Raw genomic sequence first — 20517 nt, 5'->3', positions numbered from 1 at the left:
AGGGCCAGACAGTTCTGATATATAGCAGAGCGCATTTGACCTTGCTGGGATGCAAGTAATTGCAGGGCTAGAGCTGTTTGATTTGTAACAATTTCAAGGACTGCTTGTAAGCGAATAATGCGATTTAACATATAAATAGGAGTACGATAACCCCAGGATCCATCCTGAGCCCATGTAGCGGGACCATAATATTGAATTATGCGTTCTGGAGGCCAATCATCTCCCCATTGTCTCAAATGTACCGCGCTAGAGCGGGGTTGACGGTGTAATGTATCAAAAACCTTCACGCCTAATTTATGACCGTGATTGTGGGGTAGGAGGAAAAATTCTGGGCGGATTATTCCTAGGAAACAAGTTCCACTCCACTGTGAGGGAAGACGAGTATAAGCTTTATTACCACATACCCAGAATAATCCATTTGGGGATACTCCATACCCCCTTTCCCAAACTCTTTTAAGAACGGGGTTTGATTGGTATGGTCCTGTGATGGTGGAACTGGTACAATTCCAAAACTGAATACTGCTATTAGACAGGGGTAGGCAATTAGTTTTAAAAACAGTGGATAAGAACCAAGTCAGAGGTTTAGGAAACCAAGTGAAAATACCAGGCGAAATGCGAATCCATACAGCCTTGCAGGGACTTTTTCCTACTGGGTATTTGCCGGTTCGTGAGAGACAATAAAAACCAGAGGGGACGTTAGAGAGAGACCAAGTTTCTCTTGATCTCGTTCGGTTAGTTGTCCAAATTCGGGAAATCATGGTCAATGAATTGAGGGGTTCCCCCCACCAAGGCCATTGCTCTGACATCCGTGGACCCCCGCAGACCCAACAATTGGTTACATTAAAAGTTCCTGCAATTTTAGTTGCAAGATCTACAAAAAGGTTATCTCCCCCAACTGCATTACCGAAACTTTCATGGTTATTTGGATGGACTCGAACTAAGTCCGGCTGTCTTAAAGGGGCAGGCACTTTCGAGTGTGGAGTGGAACTTTTCATTGGAACAGTACGCTGGTGTATGCAAAACCAGAGTCCATCAGGGCATGGTGGGCCTGAGTCACCCTTCCAACCGTTAAGAGGGAAAGGAGTGGTATTAGGAATCTGTATATAATGACCCATATTATTTCCTTCTTTTTCCACACAAGGGGTATATGGATGTTGGGTGGTATTTTCTGCCCAGCATTTCTCAGGAACTGAGGTATGGGAAATGAAATTACCTTCCTTTCTTCCCCAAATGTGGTCCTGAAACAGGACCACTGTGTCTCTGCATTTCTTACATTTCACACCTGATAAAGACATAGGCAAACTAAGAAAAATCAAAGAACATAACAATAACATTGTGAATCAAGTCTTTCTGCGAAATCGTAAGGTAAGAGGTTTTTCTCCAGGAACACAAGTCCAATCTGAGTTCGTATCAGGGTCCTGAGGCGCCTCTACAGGTCCCTTAAATCTGGATGCGTGCGTCCACCCCTTCTCTCTTGTTCGTGCTGCAGCCTCTGTAGTTAAGAGAACTTGGTATGGACCTTCCCACTGGGGCTGGAGTTTTTCAGTTTTCCAGGTCTTGATGAGAATCCAGTCTCCTGGTTCCACTTTGTGTAAAGAAAAGTCTAAAGGCGGTGTTTGTGCCAATAGTCCTCTCTTTCGTAAATCTGCAAGAGAGCGTGACAGTGCCTGTAAATAGTTCCTAACAAATATATCCCCTTCCCCCAAGGTGGGACACCCCTCAACTGTACTCCAGAAGGGAAGCCCAAACATCATTTCATAAGGGGACAACCCTACATCTTTTCGTGGGGCTGTACGAATTCTCAATAAAGCCAGGGGCAGACACTTTATCCAAGGCATTTTAGTTTCCACCATTAATTTTGTCAATTGCATTTTTAGGGTTCCATTCATACGTTCAACCCTCCCTGAGCTTTGTGGATGCCAAGGGGTATGTAATTTCCAAGAAACCTGTAATGCATTACAAATCAATTGCTGGATTTTTGAAGAAAAATGTGGACCCCTGTCTGAGTCTATAGAATCCATTATACCATATCTGGGGATTATCTGCTCTAGGAGGAGGCGAGCTACTGTAGAGGCTGTAGTATTTACTGTTGGGAAGGCTTCCACCCATCTGGTAAAGTGATCTATTATCACCAACAGATATTTCCATCTTTGGACTTGAGGTAACTCTGTGAAGTCGATCTGGATACGTTGAAAAGGGCATATGGCTAATGGTTGACCTCCCATGGTCCCTGTCCTCATTACCTTCTTATTAATTTTTGTGCATAGGTGACAATTCTGCACCTCCTGTTGGGCCAAGGTGTAGATTCCCTTACACACATATTCTCGAAGTACTGTGTCACATAAGGCTTGGGTGCCCCAGTGGCTCTGATGATGCAGGTGTTTTAAAATATTGCGAGTTATTTCTTTATTTAGAACCATTCTTCCATCTGGTGTCTTCCATGTTCCATCAGGCAGTTGGCTTGCGCCCAGCTGAGCCATGTCCTTTTCTTCCTTAGCAGTGAAAATGGGAGCCTTCTTTATGCCTTGCCTTATTGGGATTAAGGTCAGCAAACGGACTTCTTGTTGCATGGCTGCCCTTTTGGATTCTTCAACAGCCAGTCTGTTTCCAATTGCTATCGGGGTATCTCCCCTCTGATGGCTTGGTATGTAGACCACTGCTATTTCCTGGGGTAATGTCAAGGCTTCTAAAGTCAGAGTAATCATCTGTTCGTGTGCCAATTCCTTTCCTCTTGATGTAATTAGACCACGCTCCTTCCAGATCTTTCCAAAGGTATGCACTACCCTGTATGCGTATTTGGAATCAGTGTAAATCGTTCCAATTTTCTTTGCCAGTATTCTGAGGGCTCTTTGCAAGGCATATAGTTCACAGGATTGTGCTGACCAGCTTCCGGGTAGTCTCGTGGATTCTACTACTTTCCAAGTATTTCCTTCTATTATAGCATATCCACTTCTTCTCATTCCGTCAACACATCTGGCGGAGCCGTCAATGTAGAATTCATATCCTTCTCCCAGTGGAGTATCGCAAAGGTCTTCTCGGGTCTTGGTCTGAAGATCTGTCAACTCGACACAGTCGTGCTCCACCTCTCTCTCTGTTTCACTGCCGTATAAAAACTGAGCTGGGTTGCAGCTATTAATCTTTGCAAACTGTAGATCTTCTCCGACCATTAAAATGGTTTCATACTTTAATATGCGAGAATCAGTCAGCCATCGATGGGCAGTTTGTGTTAATAAAACACTCACAGAATGGGAGGTGTACACAGTCATTTTTCCTCCAAAAGTAAGTTTACGTGCTTCCTCTACCAACAGAGCAGCAGCCGCTACTCCCTGGATACACGTCGGCCATCCGCGAGACACTGGGTCCATCATTTTCGAAAGGAAAGCCACTGGGTGTCGCTGACCGCCTTTTTCTTGTGTTAAAACTCCCACAGCTGTTCCTTGGTTATGAGTGACAAATAGCTGGAAGGGCTGTTTTAAAGAGGGCAGAGTGAGTACTGGGGCTCGTGTCAGGCGATGCTTCAAGTCCTCAAACCATCCCTCCTCCTCCTGGGTCCATTTCAATGGATATTCATTTTCATTTGTCAGCTTTTCATACATAAACTTCACCAAAGCTGAGTAGTCCTCTATCCATAACCTACAGTAACCTAAGAGTCCCAGGAATTGTCTTATTTCCTTCTTATTACAGGGTAACGGCATTCTAGTGATTCCCGCAATCCGTTCAGGGGTAATCCGTTTCTGTCCTTTACTTATCTGGTGTCCCAGATATACCACAGTTCTCTCAACAAACTGTAACTTGTTCCTGGACACCCGTAGACCCTTTTTCCCCAGATAATTCAAGAGTCTAATTGTATCTCCCCTCATTTCTTGTTCCTTGGGTCCTGATAATAGTAAATCGTCCACATACTGCATTAGTTGGGAATCATCAGATTGTGGATAGTCCACCAGGATTTGTTCTAGCATTTGTCCAAACAGGTTCGGAGATTCAGTGAACCCTTGGGGCAATACAGTCCACCGAAGCTGTCTCCGTCTACCTGTCCATGGATTTTCCCATTCAAACGCAAACATATCTCTACTTTCCTCTTCTAATGGACACGTCCAGAAGGCATCCTTCAAGTCGATAACACTAAACCACTCATGGTCTGGGGGAATCCGACTCATAATAGTATAGGGATTAGGCACCACTGGGTGGCGGGTCTGAACAATAGCATTCAAACTTCTTAGATCCTGAACTAGGCGATAGGATCCATCTGACTTTTTCACTGGGAGTATAGGGGTGTTATAAGGTGACATGCATTCTTCTAATAGTCCGTCTCGTATTAGAGTCTCAATTACCGGCTGTAGCCCTTTTCTCCCTTCCAAAGAAATAGGATACTGACGTTTCCTTACCGGTTGATGACCTGGTATTAATGTGACATGTAAAGGTGGGATGTCCAGACCTCCTCGATTTCCCTCCTTATACCAGACTCTCTCGTCAATCTGCCGTTCATCCTCTTCCTTTAAAGCGCAGAGGTGGACTCGCACTTCTCCGTCCACAGGGAGAGCACCCAAACCTAGGAGAGCCTGTAAGTCCCTTCCTAGGAGGTTAAATCCAGCCGACGGTAACAACAAGAGGTCTTGTACCCCTTCTCTTTCTTCCAGTTTCACTGTTACTTGGGGAATTATTGATACCATTCTGGGAGCCCCTTCTATCCCAGAAATTGTCAAATTACTTTTTACAGGCTCAGTTCCGATTGGCACAGTTATTACACTACTTCGTTCCGCTCCTGTGTCCACCATAAACACCACCTCTTCTCCCTTGGGACCAATTTTTAGTTTTACCAGGGGTTCCCTCTTATACTTGGTCCCTAACATTTGGAACCCCTGACACCCCTAATCTTCTTCCATAAGTTCGAGGGCACGCAATTCCCTCTTGTATCGGGGGCATTCCCTCTTAAAGTGTCCTTCCTCATTGCAGTAATAGCACTTAACGAACCTCCGGGGTCTTCCCTCTCTTGGATATCTTGGATTGTTTAGAGGAAGGTTTTGTTTTCTTTCCCCTCTGGATTCAGCATTCATCTGTCGGATAGTCTGTACCATAACCTTTGTCGCCTTCTTTTGATCTTCTTCTTCTCTCTGCACATATACTTTTTGCGCCTTTTTTAACAGGTCACTTAGGGGTTTTTCGCTCCAGTCCTCCTCCTTTTCTAGTTTCTTTCTAATGTCCTGCCATGATTTGGAAACAAATTCAATTCGAATAAGCTGTTCACCCATTTGTGTACTAGGGTCCACGCCCGCATACTTTTGGACATTCTTTCTCACCCTCTCCAAAAAATCAGTAGGGGACTCGTCTTTCCCCTGGTGGTTCCCAAATGCCCTGGTGAAATTGTGACCCTTTGGCACAGCCTCTCGTATCCCTTTAATTGTCCACTCTCTATATTGTCTCATACTTGCCAATCCCTCGGGTGTTCGTTTGTCCCACCTGGGTTCATTTAAGGGATATTTTTGTTCATGGGGTCTGGGGTCCCCAGGTTGTTCATATTCCCACATGAGGAGGGCAGCCCGTCGAATCATCTGCCTCTCCTGGGGTGAGAATAATGTTCCCATTATTGCCTGCATCTCTTCCCACGTATATGTGTTTGGTCCCAAGAATTGGTCAAGCTGTTCAGCCAGTCCTATAGGATCTTCTAATAACTTTTTCATTTCTTTCTTAAATCCCCGCACCTCTGTACTAGTTAGGGGAACATTCACATATCCCGTTCCCCCTCCCGGTCCTCCCATAGGAACTTCCCTCAGGGGATTTAGGCTTACTGAAAACTTTGATGGTCCTGGACCAGTCTGGGATCTTGTCCAGGGTCGGTTTACCGGTGGAAGTTTAGGGTCCGACTCCCTTAATTCATTCTTTTTTTCCCGGCCCCTTTTGGGGCAATCAGATTCATCACCTTTCCCCTCCGGTAATGAGCTTTCCTCGGGCGCAGTAGGCACCGGGGGAATATAAGGAGGGGGAAGGTTGTCCAGAGGTTCCCACTTCTTTTCTCCCGCTACCCTCAATTTAAAACATTTTGTTAAGGATCCTGGCCAGGGAACCCAACAAAATGCATATGCTGACTCTTCTTGATTCACCTTTGGTCTCGAATTTACATATATGTTTAATGCTTGTCTAACCCAATCCTCATCAGATCCAAATTTCGGCCACCAGACCGAGGAACCTTTAATAGGTTGTTTCGACCAAAGGAGACAATATTGAACCATCTTTTTCTTGTTTTTGTCTCGATATCTTTTACTATCCCAATTTTCAAACATTCTCCCCAAAGGGCTGTCAAGGGGAACTCCCAGGAATTGTCCTGAATTTTCAGACGAGCCCTTAGATTTTGATCCTCCCATTTTCCCACCTAGATCCGTTTATCGTTGCTGAGGACCCTCTCGTTCTGGACCCTACTCCCTTCTTCTCAGACGCCTCGTCGGAGGTACTGTCCCTCCTTCGGTTACCGCTGAGGTTTCCCTGGGGTCGACCCCTCTCTTCTCGGCACTTCGTCGGAGGTGCTGTCCCTCCTTCGGTTACTGCCGAGGTTTCCCTGGGGTCTATCCTAGAGTCCCACGACAGGGTCCTCACGCCACGACAAAAGCTCTATACCTGATCTATTACGTTAGGTTTTTTATCCAAACAGGTGTATCCCATTACACCTGTTACCCAATCCCCACACCACAATCGTAAGTCGTCACTTACCGGTGTCTTCCCGGGGATTGAACCGTCACCCTTCTCCTCTCCGTCTTGTCGTGTCACCTTGTCCGGATACCACTCGCTCAAGCCGCCCGAAGCGACGAGCAAGGGACTAGGAGCCGCTGAACTCAGCGGGGTGCACCGCCTCCGATGTCCCTCTTCTCGCCTCCCCTCACGGCCGGAGTGTAGATCCCGGACGAGCCCCCATTTGTCAGAAATAAAACTTCTCACACATGAGTCTCTTTAAAACTGATGACACGACAAGCTTTATTTACAAGTCTGCAGAGTTGGACTCAACTGGCTTCTCACCAGTTAAGCCCCGATACATACAGTGCATTGATTTTTATACCCTTATTGTTTGCCCTTCCCCTTCTTATTAATACTGTTTTAATTGGTTAGTATTACAAAAGCATTCTAAGTATAACTGCATTTTTAATTATCACGTTCGTTACGTACGCTGTGAACTCTACATACACTAAATTCTGTTTCTCACCCTTCTTATCAATCTTTTGTCTCCTGCATGTCTCTCACTATGACCATGAAAAGATAGGTTTAAAAAAACATATTCAGCTGAACCTTTTGTCCTTGGCTGCTAGTAAACTCCCTGTCCGTTCTGGCTTCCCTTTTTATGATTAATCATCACATTTTAACTTAAGTAATTTTAACCTAAATTCTCTATATAACATGCACCACCACAATACCATATTTAATTTTATTTTCTGTGGTTGCTGAAAGAAATCTATATAAGAAAGCTTAAACAGTCACCATAAACTCCAGCCACCCCCCCCATCCATATCCCCCAAAAGGAATTCAATAGAAAATCCCAATCATTTTCTTGCAATTAGTTTAATGGTTCTCACCAGATGATGCTTCACTAGCAGTAACGTAAGCAATAACAATCATACGAGATTCATTATGTTAAACACTCATCAAAAGTGTTCAATAATTCTTTCAATCATCTTTGACGATTGAAGTGAAAGGTGGAAAATTTTGAAGGACAGAGGACTTCTCGAATAATTAAACAAAATGCTAAAAACCAACTGCATCTCTAAAGGGTGAAACTAAGTTAGCGTTTCAGGTTCAAACACAGGAGTTGTCGCCAAGAGATTCAGTGGTCATGCAGCAAATGGGCAGTCAACATTTTGAGGCAGTACTCTTTTTTTGAGACCCAGAAAAAAATCCTGACCTGCAACATTGACTGTCCATTTCTCTTTGTGGATGCCTGCAGTCTTTTTGACTCTCTATTTGTTTACTCACGTTTAATGGGGTGACCATTCATTTCTGAGCTGCTTTGATAATGACCTTGATTATGTTCTCATTCTTTGATTACCATTTGATGTTTAATTATTTTTTTCACTCTCAGTTATATCTATTATTTCTCACGTTTCATCTTCCATGATGAATTTCTCACTGCATCTTTGTTGCATTGTATCAGTAATGGAATAATTTTATTCACGGCCTTATTTATTTAGAATTTCAAAATTTAATTTTCTTCAGCTTCACTATCATCAATCATTCCTATGAGTTATTCACTATGGCCACCTAAAATCTAAGTAACCCACATCACGACCCAAGGATTCTAAAGGATCAACTCTCAAAACATGTCTGAGCTTTTATGTGAATTCACCCATTTGCTCACACTTCAGGGTTGGAAAATACTTATACCCATTTAAAATACAGACATTAAATTAATAAACTCCTTTATTTATATAAAGTAAATAAAATATCAATTTTGGGTCAGGACCTTTCTTTGAAATAATTCATATGTTGCCTTTCCATTCCTATAAGTGTTCCTCCACTCCCAATTGAAATTTTGGGTCAGGGCCTTTCTTTGAAATAATTCATACGTGGCTTTCTAGCATTTTGTTTAATTATCCGAGAAGTCCTCTATCCTTCTTCAAAATTTTCCACCTTTCATTTCAATCGTCAAAGATGATTGGAAGAATTATTGAACACCTTTGATGAGTGTTTAACATAATGAATCTCATATGATTGTTATTGCTTACGTTACTGCTAGTGAAGCATCATCTGGTGAGAACCATTAAACTAATTGCAAGAAAATGATTGGGATTTTCTAATGAATTCATTTTGGGGGATATGGATTGGGGGCTGGAGTTTATGGTGACTGTTTAAGCCTTCTTATATAGATTTCTCTCAGCAACCACAGAAAATAAAATTCCTAATTGCCTTATTCCTAATGATGAAATTTAATAAACAAGAACAGATTTTTCTTATGGTGTTTCAAATATACAGAGTTGTTTACATTTTGGATATAATTCTGTACTTTCTGAAAACATTTATGGTAAATGAAACAAAACAATTGCTTTATACAAATATAACTAGTAAATGACAAAAGCCAAAATAATGAACTGTTTTAATGTTTTTATATTCAGTTGTGTTGACATGCTTTGCATTTACAATTCAAATGGCTTCACCCTTCTACTTTTTTTTCCCTGCAAGCAGGTTGGTTTCAGCATCTTAACCCAAAGCAGGAGACCAGTTAAGAAATCGGAAACTCTTGGAGGGAGTGTCAGCAGTAACAATTTAAATGTTATATGTGATTATACATCTTTCTGTCCCGATGGCTTCATTTGTTGCAGGAAGTATTTTGGACTGTGGTCATGCTGCCCATATCCTCAGGTAGGTCACTCTCTCTCTCTCTCTCTCTCTCTCTCTCTCTCTCTCTCTCTCTCTCTCTCTCTCTCTCTCTCTCTCTCTCTCTCTCTCTCTCTCTCTCTCAGTCTCTCTCTCTCTCTCTCTATGTATGTAAATTGTATTTGTAAAATCCCTATATTTTTAATATGTTGCATTAATCCAGCATAATTCAGAGTAACCTTTCACAACTTCAAAGAAAGTTTGATATCTTATCCCGTGTGTAAGTACAGAGTCTGGAGTCAAAAAGGCATACAGCATGGAAACAGGACCTTCATTTGATCAATTCCACACTGACCTTCACCCATCCATTTATATTCTTTGGCTTGGCTTCGCGGACGAAGATTTATGGAGGGGGTAAAAAGTCCACGTCAGCTGCAGGCTCGTTTGTGGCTGACAAGTCCGATGCGGGACAGGCAGACACGGTTGCAGCGGTTGCAGGGGAAAATTGGTTGGTTGGGGTTGGGTGTTGGGTTTTTCCTCCTTTGCCTTTTGTCAGTGAGGTGGGCTCTGCGGTCTTCTTCAAAGGAGGTTGCTGCCCGCCAAACTGTGAGGCGCCAAGATGCACGGTTTGAGGCGTTATCAGCCCACTGGCGGTGGTCAATGTGGCAGGCACCAAGAGATTTCTTTAGGCAGTCTTTGTACCTTTTCTTTGGTGCACCTCTGTCACGGTGGCCAGTGGAGAGCTCGCCATATAACACGATCTTGGGAAGGCGATGGTCCTCCATTCTGGAGACGTGACCCATCCAGCGCAGCTGGATCTTCAGCAGCGTGGACTCGATGCTGTCGACCTCTGCCATCTCGAGTACTTCGACATTAGGGATGAAAGCGCTCCAATGGATGTTGAGGATGGAGCGGAGACAACGCTGGTGGAAGCGTTCTAGGAGCCGTAGGTGGTGAATCCTACATTAATCTCACTTTTTAAAATTTTCTCCATATACTTAACAACCACTCCCAGATTCTATCTAGCTAGGCAGGTGCAATGTATCTTAAAAAAGAACCCCTTAAAAATACATATTTTTGTGATGTAAGAGGAAACTTCAGCACCCAGACAAAACCCACATTCACCCTAGGAGAATGGGCAAACTCTACACAGATAGCCCCCAAGGTCAAGACTGAAACAAAGTCTCTGGAGCTTTGAGGCAGTGACTTAATAGATATTCTACTGGTTTACCCACAGCTTAGATAGAGACTTGTTAAAATGTAATGTGAATGGTATCATGAGAGAACAGAAAGCACACAAAAGAACCTTTATCAGTGATCAAGCTGCTGGTTTCTATAGTCAAGTACCCATTCCAACAACTCCACTTCAGCATAGGGGCAGCTGACATCATGATCCAGGACCTTTCCAGGGCTTGTATTAGTTTGAGAAGTCTGGCACTTGTTTTCAGATTAACGCATATTCTTGGATATAATCAGGAGTCCTCTTGTGTCTAAATGTAACATGTGCTTAAGGCCCCCAGTATTCCCTTCAAGGTTCCTGTGCTTTTCCCAATTCTGGCATGGCAAAATTGGCAGAATCTGATTCTGTGTAACTTCCATATTTCAGAAAGATTTATTTTCTGATGAAGGTGACAAGGCTAAAAGAATTCAAAGGTTCCATGTTGATCATCCTCATGATGTTTCACCAAAGCTCTCACCAATTGAAGCACGAATGATTCACTTGGATAAGCTTCCTTCCTTCCTCTGGTGTTTCCCAGAGTGTTCCCAATTGGGGGAGTAGAGGAATACTTATAGGAATGGAAAGGAAACATATGAATTATTTCAAAGAAAGGTCCTAACCCAAAATTTCAATTGAGAGTGGAGGAACACTTATAGGAATGGAAAAGCAACATATGAATTATTTCAAAGAAAGGTCCTGACCCAAAATTTCAATTGTTTTTCTACAAGAAGGCTTCCTGATGCTTTAAGTGCCCTCCAGATTCTCATTGTTTGCATACGAATTGTCAAGTATTACTACTCACAGCTGACAATCAAAGTCATTCCTTCTTGACCATGAAATTGATCCAGGACATTTAATCAAAGAAATTGATCGGAAATGATTTGGTGTTTTCTGTTTTTCTTCCACACTTCCAAAATTCTAAGTAATTTGTGTCCATTGTCATAGTGCAGTGATATCACAGAGGATAAGATATTAGGCTAAGATTGTTAACATTCTGATCATTGGTTCCAGAGTAAATCAGCAACCTTAATTGTTCTTGTCAAATTTTAACAATATTATCTTGGATTTGTATTTAGACTGTTTGTTGCTACTTTGGTGAAAAGTGCTGCTATCCACATCACATGAAAAATTTTGGTCCATCATATGCAGCACAGAAATATCCCAGCAATTCAGTGGAACCCAAAACGCTACAAGTAAAAGAAATTCAGATTAGCAGCATTGGCCCATCAGTAATTTACTGTGACAGTGTCAATTTCTGTCCAGTGGGGAATACATGCTGTAGATTACAGAATGGAAATTGGGGATGTTGTCCACATCCTGAGGTAGGTCACAACTAAAATGTGAATGCTGCTTTGCTTTTCAGTTTATCCTATATTATACATATGTTCAAATGTAAGCAATTGACATTTATTTTTATTTGAGTAAGTAGTTTTATTTCACCTTGGATCTGAATCGTAACAGCAGATTTCTTACAGAGGAAAAAGTAAAATAATGAGTGTATCAGTGTTTACCAAGGAGAAGGACTTCGCAGTGACAGAGAGCATGATGCAGAGAATGCTACTGTATTAGGGCATTTTGAGATCAAGAAAGAGATAATACTGGGTCTTTTGAGGAACATTGAGGTGGACAAGTCCCCTGAACCTGATGGAATACACAGTTATTGTAAGAGGCATGTGTAGAAATTTTTGGGGCCTTGACAAAGATCTTTGCATCCTCACAAGTAGCAGGAGAGATCCCAGAGGACTGGAGAGTAGTGAACATGCTACCTTGGTACAAGAAGGGAAAGGAAACGGATAATCCTGGAAATTATAAGCCAGTAAGCCTCACATCAGTGGTAGGGAAACTATTGGAAATAATACTGAGGGATAGGATTTATGCACATTTGGAAAGTCATGATCAGATTTGGCTTCGTGAGGGGAAGGTCATGTCTTCCTGTGAGCAGTTCTGCTCAGCCCATAACAGGAAATATATGGAAGTTTACCAGAAGATGTTTACCAGGATGTTGCCTGGTTTAGAGAGTGTGAATCATGGGGAGAGATTGGACAAACTTGGGATGTTTTTTTCTTGAGTATAGTAGGCTTGGGGGGGCTACCTGATAGAGGTGTATAAAATCATGCGAGGCATTGATAGGGTGGGCAGTCAATATCTTTTCGCCAAGTTCAAAGCCACTATTAGAGGACATGCCCTTAAGATGAGGGGGAGGAGGTATAAGGGATAAATATTTTATATTGAGAATGGTAGTTGCCAGGAGTAGTTGTTGAACCAGATATAATAGTAGTATTTAAGAGGCTTCAGGATAGCCACATCATTGTAGGAGATTTCAACCAGGCCAACCTGAAGAAATCTCTAACAACTATCACCAACACGTTACCTGTGAAACCAGAGGAGCCAACACAATTGACCACTGCTACACCACCATAAAGAATGCCTACCAAGCCATCCCACAACTGCTCTTTGGCAAGTCTAATCACCTGGCTGTTCTTCTACTCCAGGTGTTCAAGCATAAACTGAGGGCAACAGCACCAGTGGTGAAGACGGTGAAAGTATGGTCCAGGGAAGTGTAGGAATGCCTGTAGAACTCAATCAGTGGACTGGACCATATTTAAGGTCTGATCCTCAAGCTTGAATGAAGGTGGCATGGCTGTCACCAACTTCAACAGGACCAACGTGAATATGTGGGCGCTCATGTGCCAATACCCAGGCTCCCCAAACCAAAAGCCGTGGATGAATCAAAAGATTCGCAACTTGCTGAGGGTGAGATTGATGGTGTTTAAGGCTGGTAATACAGATCTCTAAAGGAAGTCCAGGTATAACCTGTGGAAAGCCATCTCAGATGTGCCAATGCACAGGTCAGAAAATAATGCTACAGAGTTGTGAACTCAGCCAGTGCATGGACATCATTATGGACATCAGTCTTCACTCCATTGAGGACATCGATAAGAGGCGGTGTCTTAAGAAAGCAGCCACTATCCTCAAGGATCCTCATCACCCAGGCATGCCATATTCTCACTGCTACCATTGGGAAGAAGGTACAGGTGTCTGAAAATGAACACCCAGAGGCACAAGGACAGCTTCTTCCCCACTGCCATCAGATTCTGAATGGATAATGAATCATAGACACTGCCTCACTTTCTTTTGTACTACTTTATTTATTTTGAAATATAATTTATAACAATGTTTGCTGACCAAACAACAAATTTTTTTACGTGTTCATAATAAATTCTGGTTCTGATTAGAGCTTGTTTCTATTGGTGTTTCAAGGGCCTCCGTACCAGAACCCTTGTTTGATAATTTACATCAATGGTTTGGGTGTACAAATAGAGTTTCTTGATTAAAGACCAGTGACACCAAAATTATCATCATGTTAGATAGTAAGGAAAAAAACATGATGAACTGGTTCAAAATGGAATTCAGTACAGAGAAGAATGGGGTTATGTGTTCAAACTAGAAAATTCATTATAAATGACACAAACAAGTGTGGACAAACTGAGGGATCTTGGAGTACATATTCACAGATCCTCGAAGACTGCAGGAGAGATGTATATTGTTAAAAACCAGAAAGGACATCTGCTTTTATCAGTTCAGGCAAAGATTACAAGAGCAGAGACATCATGGTTGAGCTTTATGAAGTAATAATTAGGCCACAGGAAGAATATTGTACACACATTTAGTACTGTAGAAAACAATTGATGGCACAAGAAAAAATGCAGAAAATGCTTATAAAAATACTGCCATGGCTTGAAAATGATGATTATGAAGAAAGATTGACCACTTTTTAGAACAAAGAAAAACGACAGTAGCTTAGAGGTGAATAAAATTAGGAGAGGCATTGGAAAGGCCTATTTCCATGAGCAGAGAGCTCAAAACTTTTGGTTGTAAACTTTAGTTAATTGGTAATAAGATAAGGATAGAAAGAAAAGCCAAAGTTGGGTGCAAATTTAATTTAAAAATTTGAGAGGCAACAATGTTACAGCTGGTAGCTGAGAGGCACTTGCCTCAATTCTGGGTTTTGATGCAGCAAGAGAATAGAAAAGATTTAAAGATGTGTAAATCAGATTGGAATTAGGAGTTTGCACAATTTTTTAAAAAATTAATTCTCAATGCTGAAGGCTGTAATTTTGCAATGATGTTTATGTCAGCAAATAATAACACTGCATCTGATCTACTGTTCATCTTAACACAACGTACTGATGAAGAAAGGTCATTTTACCAGATAAACATTCATAAATGTGAAAATTAACTCTTATTAATTACTTTTTGATTTTTTTCAAAATTAGGCTGAATGTTGTAAGGATGATGCGCATTGCTGTCCACGTGGCACCAAATGTGACATTCAAAGTTCCAAGTGTCACATGGATAGTTTCAGCATCCCTTGGGTCAGCAAGAAACCTGCTCTGACAGTATCAGAGGCTCAGCTGAACTGCAACAACAGTGATTGCCCAGTGGTTCAATGTGATGATACACATGTTTGCAAAGCTGGAAGCACATGTTGCAAAATGTACAACAAACAATGGGGTTGTTGCCCATTCCCTAAAGTAAGTCAGTATTCATGCTGCGGACTAGATATTTGTTAAAAAAAATTTTGCATGAGAAACAACCTTTTTGAATATGCAGGTTTAGACAGTATACATTTAATGGAAAAATATCATTGCAATGAAATACCATATATTTCGGCATATAAGTTGATTGGCGTATAAGTCGACCCCCTTTTTTCAGCGTCATCTTAATGGTTTTATGATATATCCAGCATATAAGTCAACAACAGTTTTCAGGATGCCTGAGTTGGCCCATTGACTGTAGTATGTTGACCCCCAAAGATTGTGATACCAGAGATTTGCCATTGACCGGCGTATATGTTGACCCCCAAAATTGCGCAGATTGATCTGCCGAGTGTTGGCTGGAGGTGATTGCTATCATGGAGGGTCTATCAAAGCAATGGAACTCACGACGAAAGTATGAAGTGAGTTTTAAATTGAAAGTGATAGAAATAGCCAATAAAACCAACAACTGCACTGCTGCAAGAAAATTTGATGTACCTGTATATAAGAAGTTGGTAAGAGATTGGAGGAAGAAAGAATAAACTTTAAGAAATATTCCAAAAAAGCAATGTTTGTTGAGAAAAGGAATCACCTGTGGGCCAGAGTTGGAAAATCATGTCGCAGAATGGGTATGTGAACAGAGGCAAGATTGCTACATAGTCACCCGAAATAAAATAAGAGCATTTGCCCTGCAGCAGGAAAGTTGCACCCAGACCTCAGTAAAGATTTTGAAGCTACACGAGGCTGGTGCAGCCATTTCATGTTTCAGGAAAAATCTGGTATTACAACAAAGAACAAAAATTGCACAGAAACTATCAAAAGATCTTGATCATAAAGTTGCAAATTTTCACCAGTTTATTATAGGTAACCAGCAGAAACACAAGTATGCACTGGCAAATATCGGAAACATGAATAAAACCCCCATGATTTTTGACATGGTAGGCAATAGAACAGTGAAATGGAAAGGTTTTAAAACTGTGTAAACCAGAAGTACAGGCCATGAAAGGACCAGGTTTACCGTGATTTTATCATGCATGGCTGATGCGATAAAGATAAGACCCATGGTAATCTTCAAGTGCAAAATTGAGCCTAAAATAAAATTCCATGCAGGTATAGTTTTCCATTTTCATGTAAAAGGATGGATGGTTGAAAATGATGTAAAACTATGGATAGACAATGTTGGAACAGGCAGGCAGGCAGTTTATGCCAAGAATGGAGTTTGCTGGTCTAGGATTTGTTTTGTAGCCACTTAACTGAGAACACTAAAAGTAGATTAGCACTACATAATACTTACATGGCGGTCATCCCGGGTGGTTTGACTTCTGTATTGCAACCTCTCAATGTCTGATTGAACAAGCCATTCAAAGACCATGTACGTGAGGAATGGAATACACGGATGTCGAGTGCAGAAAAATCATTTACAAAGGTTATTTGATAAGTAATTTCATGCTCAAGGCATGGGATAAAGTTAGAGACTGTGATAAAATCATTCAAAAAGTGCATCTCTTGTGCAATTGATGGCACGGAAGATGATTTGTTATGGGACACTGGCGAGAAGCTGAAGCCACCTCATCAGATATAGACTGGGACCCATATGATGACTGTTTAAAGAGTAAGAGTATGGATGTGCTCGCCGCCATTTTTGCCTCCGACGATGATAGTGAGAGTGATTTTGAAAGGTTATAAATGTGTTGTTTTCAGACGATGAAAGTGATTTTGAAGGGTAATGTTTTCATGTGTTGTTGTTTTCAATAAAAATCTCAATGAAAATCTGTTGTCATTTTTTTTTATTGTTCAAGGGTTAACTTGTACACCGAATCTGCTTTTCATGGATTGACCTATACGCTAAATTGGGTTTTTCATGGTTCGGCTTATGCACCGAATTAGTGTGGATTGGATTTTTAGCTGAATTTAGGGTCTCACAAGTATATCTGGCATATAGTCGACTTCCCCCTTTTCTGAGAGATTTTTTTGGGTTTCATGACTCGACTTATATGCCAAAATAAAGGGTAACTCTCTTTACTGTTCTGTCTTGTTACAAATCAATAATCTTTTAAGCGTGAGTGCCACTTCATTGAACATGTAAAAATATGGATTGAAGACAAATTCGAATGTATTCTTCTGAGAACATATTTTAGGATTTGCCAGTCCTGATGTCCAATAAACAAAGGCATAAAGCTTTTTAAAATACAAAAAAATCATAGTCCATTTAATTAGAGCCCATTTCCTAAAAAATTGTGCTTAACCAGGGTATCCATATTTATTTCATTTTAATCACTCAACCTTTATTTTTCCTCACTGGTATCTCTTCTATTTTCTTCTCAGGCTCACTGCTGCTGGGATAAAAAGCATTGCTGTCCCAAGTACCACATCTGTGATAATATATATCATATCTGCAGAAAATGGATTCCTTCACATGACTGGAGCCAACTTTCATCAATCAAATATGATGATGAATTTGAAAATCTTTAAAGCCACCTTTACATTTAATTGTATCTAATGCTTTATTTTTAAATAAAAGAGACAAGATCTTATTGCTCTGCAGTATAAAGTGTGTAGGCTTTTAGAATTGATGGATTTAGTTATCTTGCTTATTGTTGCCTTTTGGCCATATACTTCTATTAACTAAGTTTAAATATATCCATTGTGTTAAATTTGTTGGTAATGCTCCTTTTGAAGATTTTGTATTGGAAAATTTAATCAGATGATCACATTTCTGGTAATTTTGTAATATGATCATTCTTTACTATTTTAGCAGCATACACTTGTTAATTGCTATTAAACAAGGATTGAAAATATGACAGTGGTTCAATTATTGTTAAGCTTAATTATTAATTTTGTTTAAGTATTTTACATGGGTATGAAGACAATGGATATATTCTGCTTTGTGCTGGTCATCTTATCTACTTGTTACTATTTTAACCAAAGTAAGATTAAAACTTAAAAGACATAACATGAAACTATAAATATTACATCTATGAAGCAAGTGATCAGATCTAGACACTGCCTTTAATTATAGGCTCACAAAGTTTATCCATCATATAATTTAATGTCCCTTTTAATTTACCCAACTTTTAAAGAATACATAGGCTGGGAAATTTCCTCAACTTGCTCTTGCTTTGTTCTTGTAATATGGCAGGAAGAACAAGTCAGAGGAAAATTTGAGCTGTGGATTCTGTTTAAGCACTGATTAAAGAACATATAGGAGCAGAAACAGGTTAATGCCCATTCGGAGCTAAATCACCATAATGGATTATTTTTGACCTCTGCACTCACCCCATTTGCTTTAAATCTGTGAATATGCAGCAGTTGATGAAGGTGTGTGATGAATGAAGAAACTAAGCCACCTCAGAGAATTCCAATGATCCCCATGCAAAAAACTCTTTATCTCAGTCCTAAAACACTTACACCCTATTCTTAGAGAATAACATCTAGTTCTGGACTCCTTAGCCTTCCTGTGATGGATTATATAATATTTTATATTGTATATAGATATGTTTTTGAAGAAGATAGATTGTGGGAGTGGTGTAGGTCACAAACAAACACAAACAGTTCTATAAACACATCTCATTTAAAATGCCAGAGCTTTGCTCAAGCCAGACAGTCCAGAGTCCAAGTGCCTTTGCAAAATCTTTGAAGAATGCCTATTGAGACTTCACAAGTAGGTGCTAATTGGACATGCTGTGGAGTAATGGATTATTGTTTTGGAAAGCAACAGATGAATGGGCTCAGAAGTTTGGGTCTGGTGCTGCAATCTGTCTGGTTGTAGTTTGCTGTTCTAAGAAGGTCATATGGTTTTGCAAGCAGAGAGAAAGAGAAAGAACTGGTTTCTGCAGTCATGGCAAGCTGGCAGCTTGTTGAAACCCCATTTTGAAGATGGGCTGTGAGTTCTAAGTTCAGCTGTTGAAAACCCTTGTGGTCCATACAAGAGGAAATGGATGGCTAGAGTGTTTCACCTGAAATAAGGGAAACAAAAGGAACTCTGTGATGACTTGCAGAAGAAGAGGTTATCATTTGGAAAACCCTGATGGGGAAAGTTTCTTTGGCAAAATACTGAAGTGACTGATCAGAGGGAATCAGTTTGTGTGGGTTCAACGAGCAAAAAATCTCTCTGAAACCAACAAGAACCTTCCTGAGCGGTAACCAATTACCTTTAAGCACCAGAGCTTGGTGAAAATTCATAAATGTTAAATTCTGTGCACCGCATAAGAACTTGGAGGAGTGAGAAGTGAAATTGGACTATGAATCAAATAACTTTTCTGAACTTATACACATTACAGACATGTGCGCTTAGAATTAGAAAGGGGTTGTTCCTGTTTTTATGTTTAAACAAATTTAAAAATGACTTATTTAAGTAATTATTTATCTTGGTGAATTTCTATTGTTGCTGGGTTTTGGGGTTCTCTGGGCCCATAACACCTAGTCTGTCAATCCCTCAACAAATGTTGTTAGTTTCATTGAGATTTCATCTCATGTTTCTAAACTTCAGAGAATACAAGCCAGGTTTATTAAATATTTCTTTCTCTTCCTCTTCCTCTTATCTCTGGAATCTGTCTGGTAAATTTTCATTGCACTCCAACTATGGTATGTACATATATCCCTTTTTATGTAAGGAATCCAAATCTGCACGCAAGGAAGTTTCCTTTATAATTTCAGGAAAACAACTCCTGAATTCTAATCCTGTTATAATAAAGACCTTCCTACATACTTGCTGCATTTGCACCTTGGCCATCAGTGAATTGTATAAACAAAGTTTATTTGGACATCTATGTTTGAACAATGAAAGTGTTCAATGTAAAAAATATACAGCTTTTTTGCTTTATGTCTCAAACCAGCAACAACAGAAGATGCAATTCAAAAGAGTTAAATTTTAACTATATTTATCGATAACTATTAACAATATAATATCTTAACAAAATTAACCCCACTATAAATATTTTTTGGCAAATATACAGATATCATTTATTAACAGGATGTATGTGAAAAACCCAGACCACTGGTTTAGGGATTACTACCTTTTGGTAGTTTTTTTGTTTTTTTTTTACTTTATCTTTTTTTCTATTTTTTTCATTTTCATTTTATTTAGTCCACACATGTCAAACTCAGGCCCACGGGCCAAATTTGGCCCGTGATATAATTATATTTGGCCCGCAAGATCATATCAAATATGTATTAGAGCTGGCAAGCTGGCCGCCGTGCCAGTATAGCGCATGCACAGCTAATACTACAAATCCCAGAATGCTTTGCAAATGCATTGGCGCTGGCCTGTCAGCCAGCTAATCGCCCCCACCTCCTCTGTTTACTTTCACTACCATCTGCGACCTGTCGCCTAACTCACATGTAATAAACCCCTTACGAAAAATGGCCAAACGAAAGACAGAAAACAGGACCTTTCAAGACAGGTGGGAGGCAAACTCTGACCCCAGAGTTTGATGAACTTGCATCTAAGAAGAGATGCCAAGTATCTGG

At 40.5% G+C, this 20517-nt stretch overlaps 1 protein-coding gene across 3 annotated transcripts in view; it reads left to right on the top strand.

Moving 5' to 3' along the window:
• grna.1 (granulin a, tandem duplicate 1) overlaps positions 1 to 17846 on the top strand; it is a 42149-nt gene extending 24303 nt beyond the window's left edge. For 2 of the 3 annotated variants that reach the window (XM_069913942.1, XM_069913943.1), the window contains exons 4-7: positions 9157 to 9336; positions 11587 to 11832; positions 14788 to 15045; positions 17374 to 17846. In XM_069913942.1, coding sequence (XP_069770043.1) covers positions 9157 to 9336; positions 11587 to 11832; positions 14788 to 15045; positions 17374 to 17520 — 831 coding nt within the window. In that variant the 3' untranslated portion in view covers positions 17521 to 17846. The remainder of the gene's footprint in view (positions 1 to 9156; positions 9337 to 11586; positions 11833 to 14787; positions 15046 to 17373) is intronic. The other variant, XM_069913944.1, reaches the window with a different exon arrangement.
• The last annotated feature ends 2671 nt before the right edge of the window (positions 17847 to 20517 follow it).

This window comes from Narcine bancroftii, chromosome 1 (assembly GCF_036971445.1).
Source record: "Narcine bancroftii isolate sNarBan1 chromosome 1, sNarBan1.hap1, whole genome shotgun sequence".
Classification (NCBI taxonomy): Eukaryota; Metazoa; Chordata; class Chondrichthyes; order Torpediniformes; family Narcinidae; genus Narcine; species Narcine bancroftii.
Note: the sequence above shows the minus strand (reverse complement) of the source record. Positions and strands in the feature narration are given on the sequence as shown.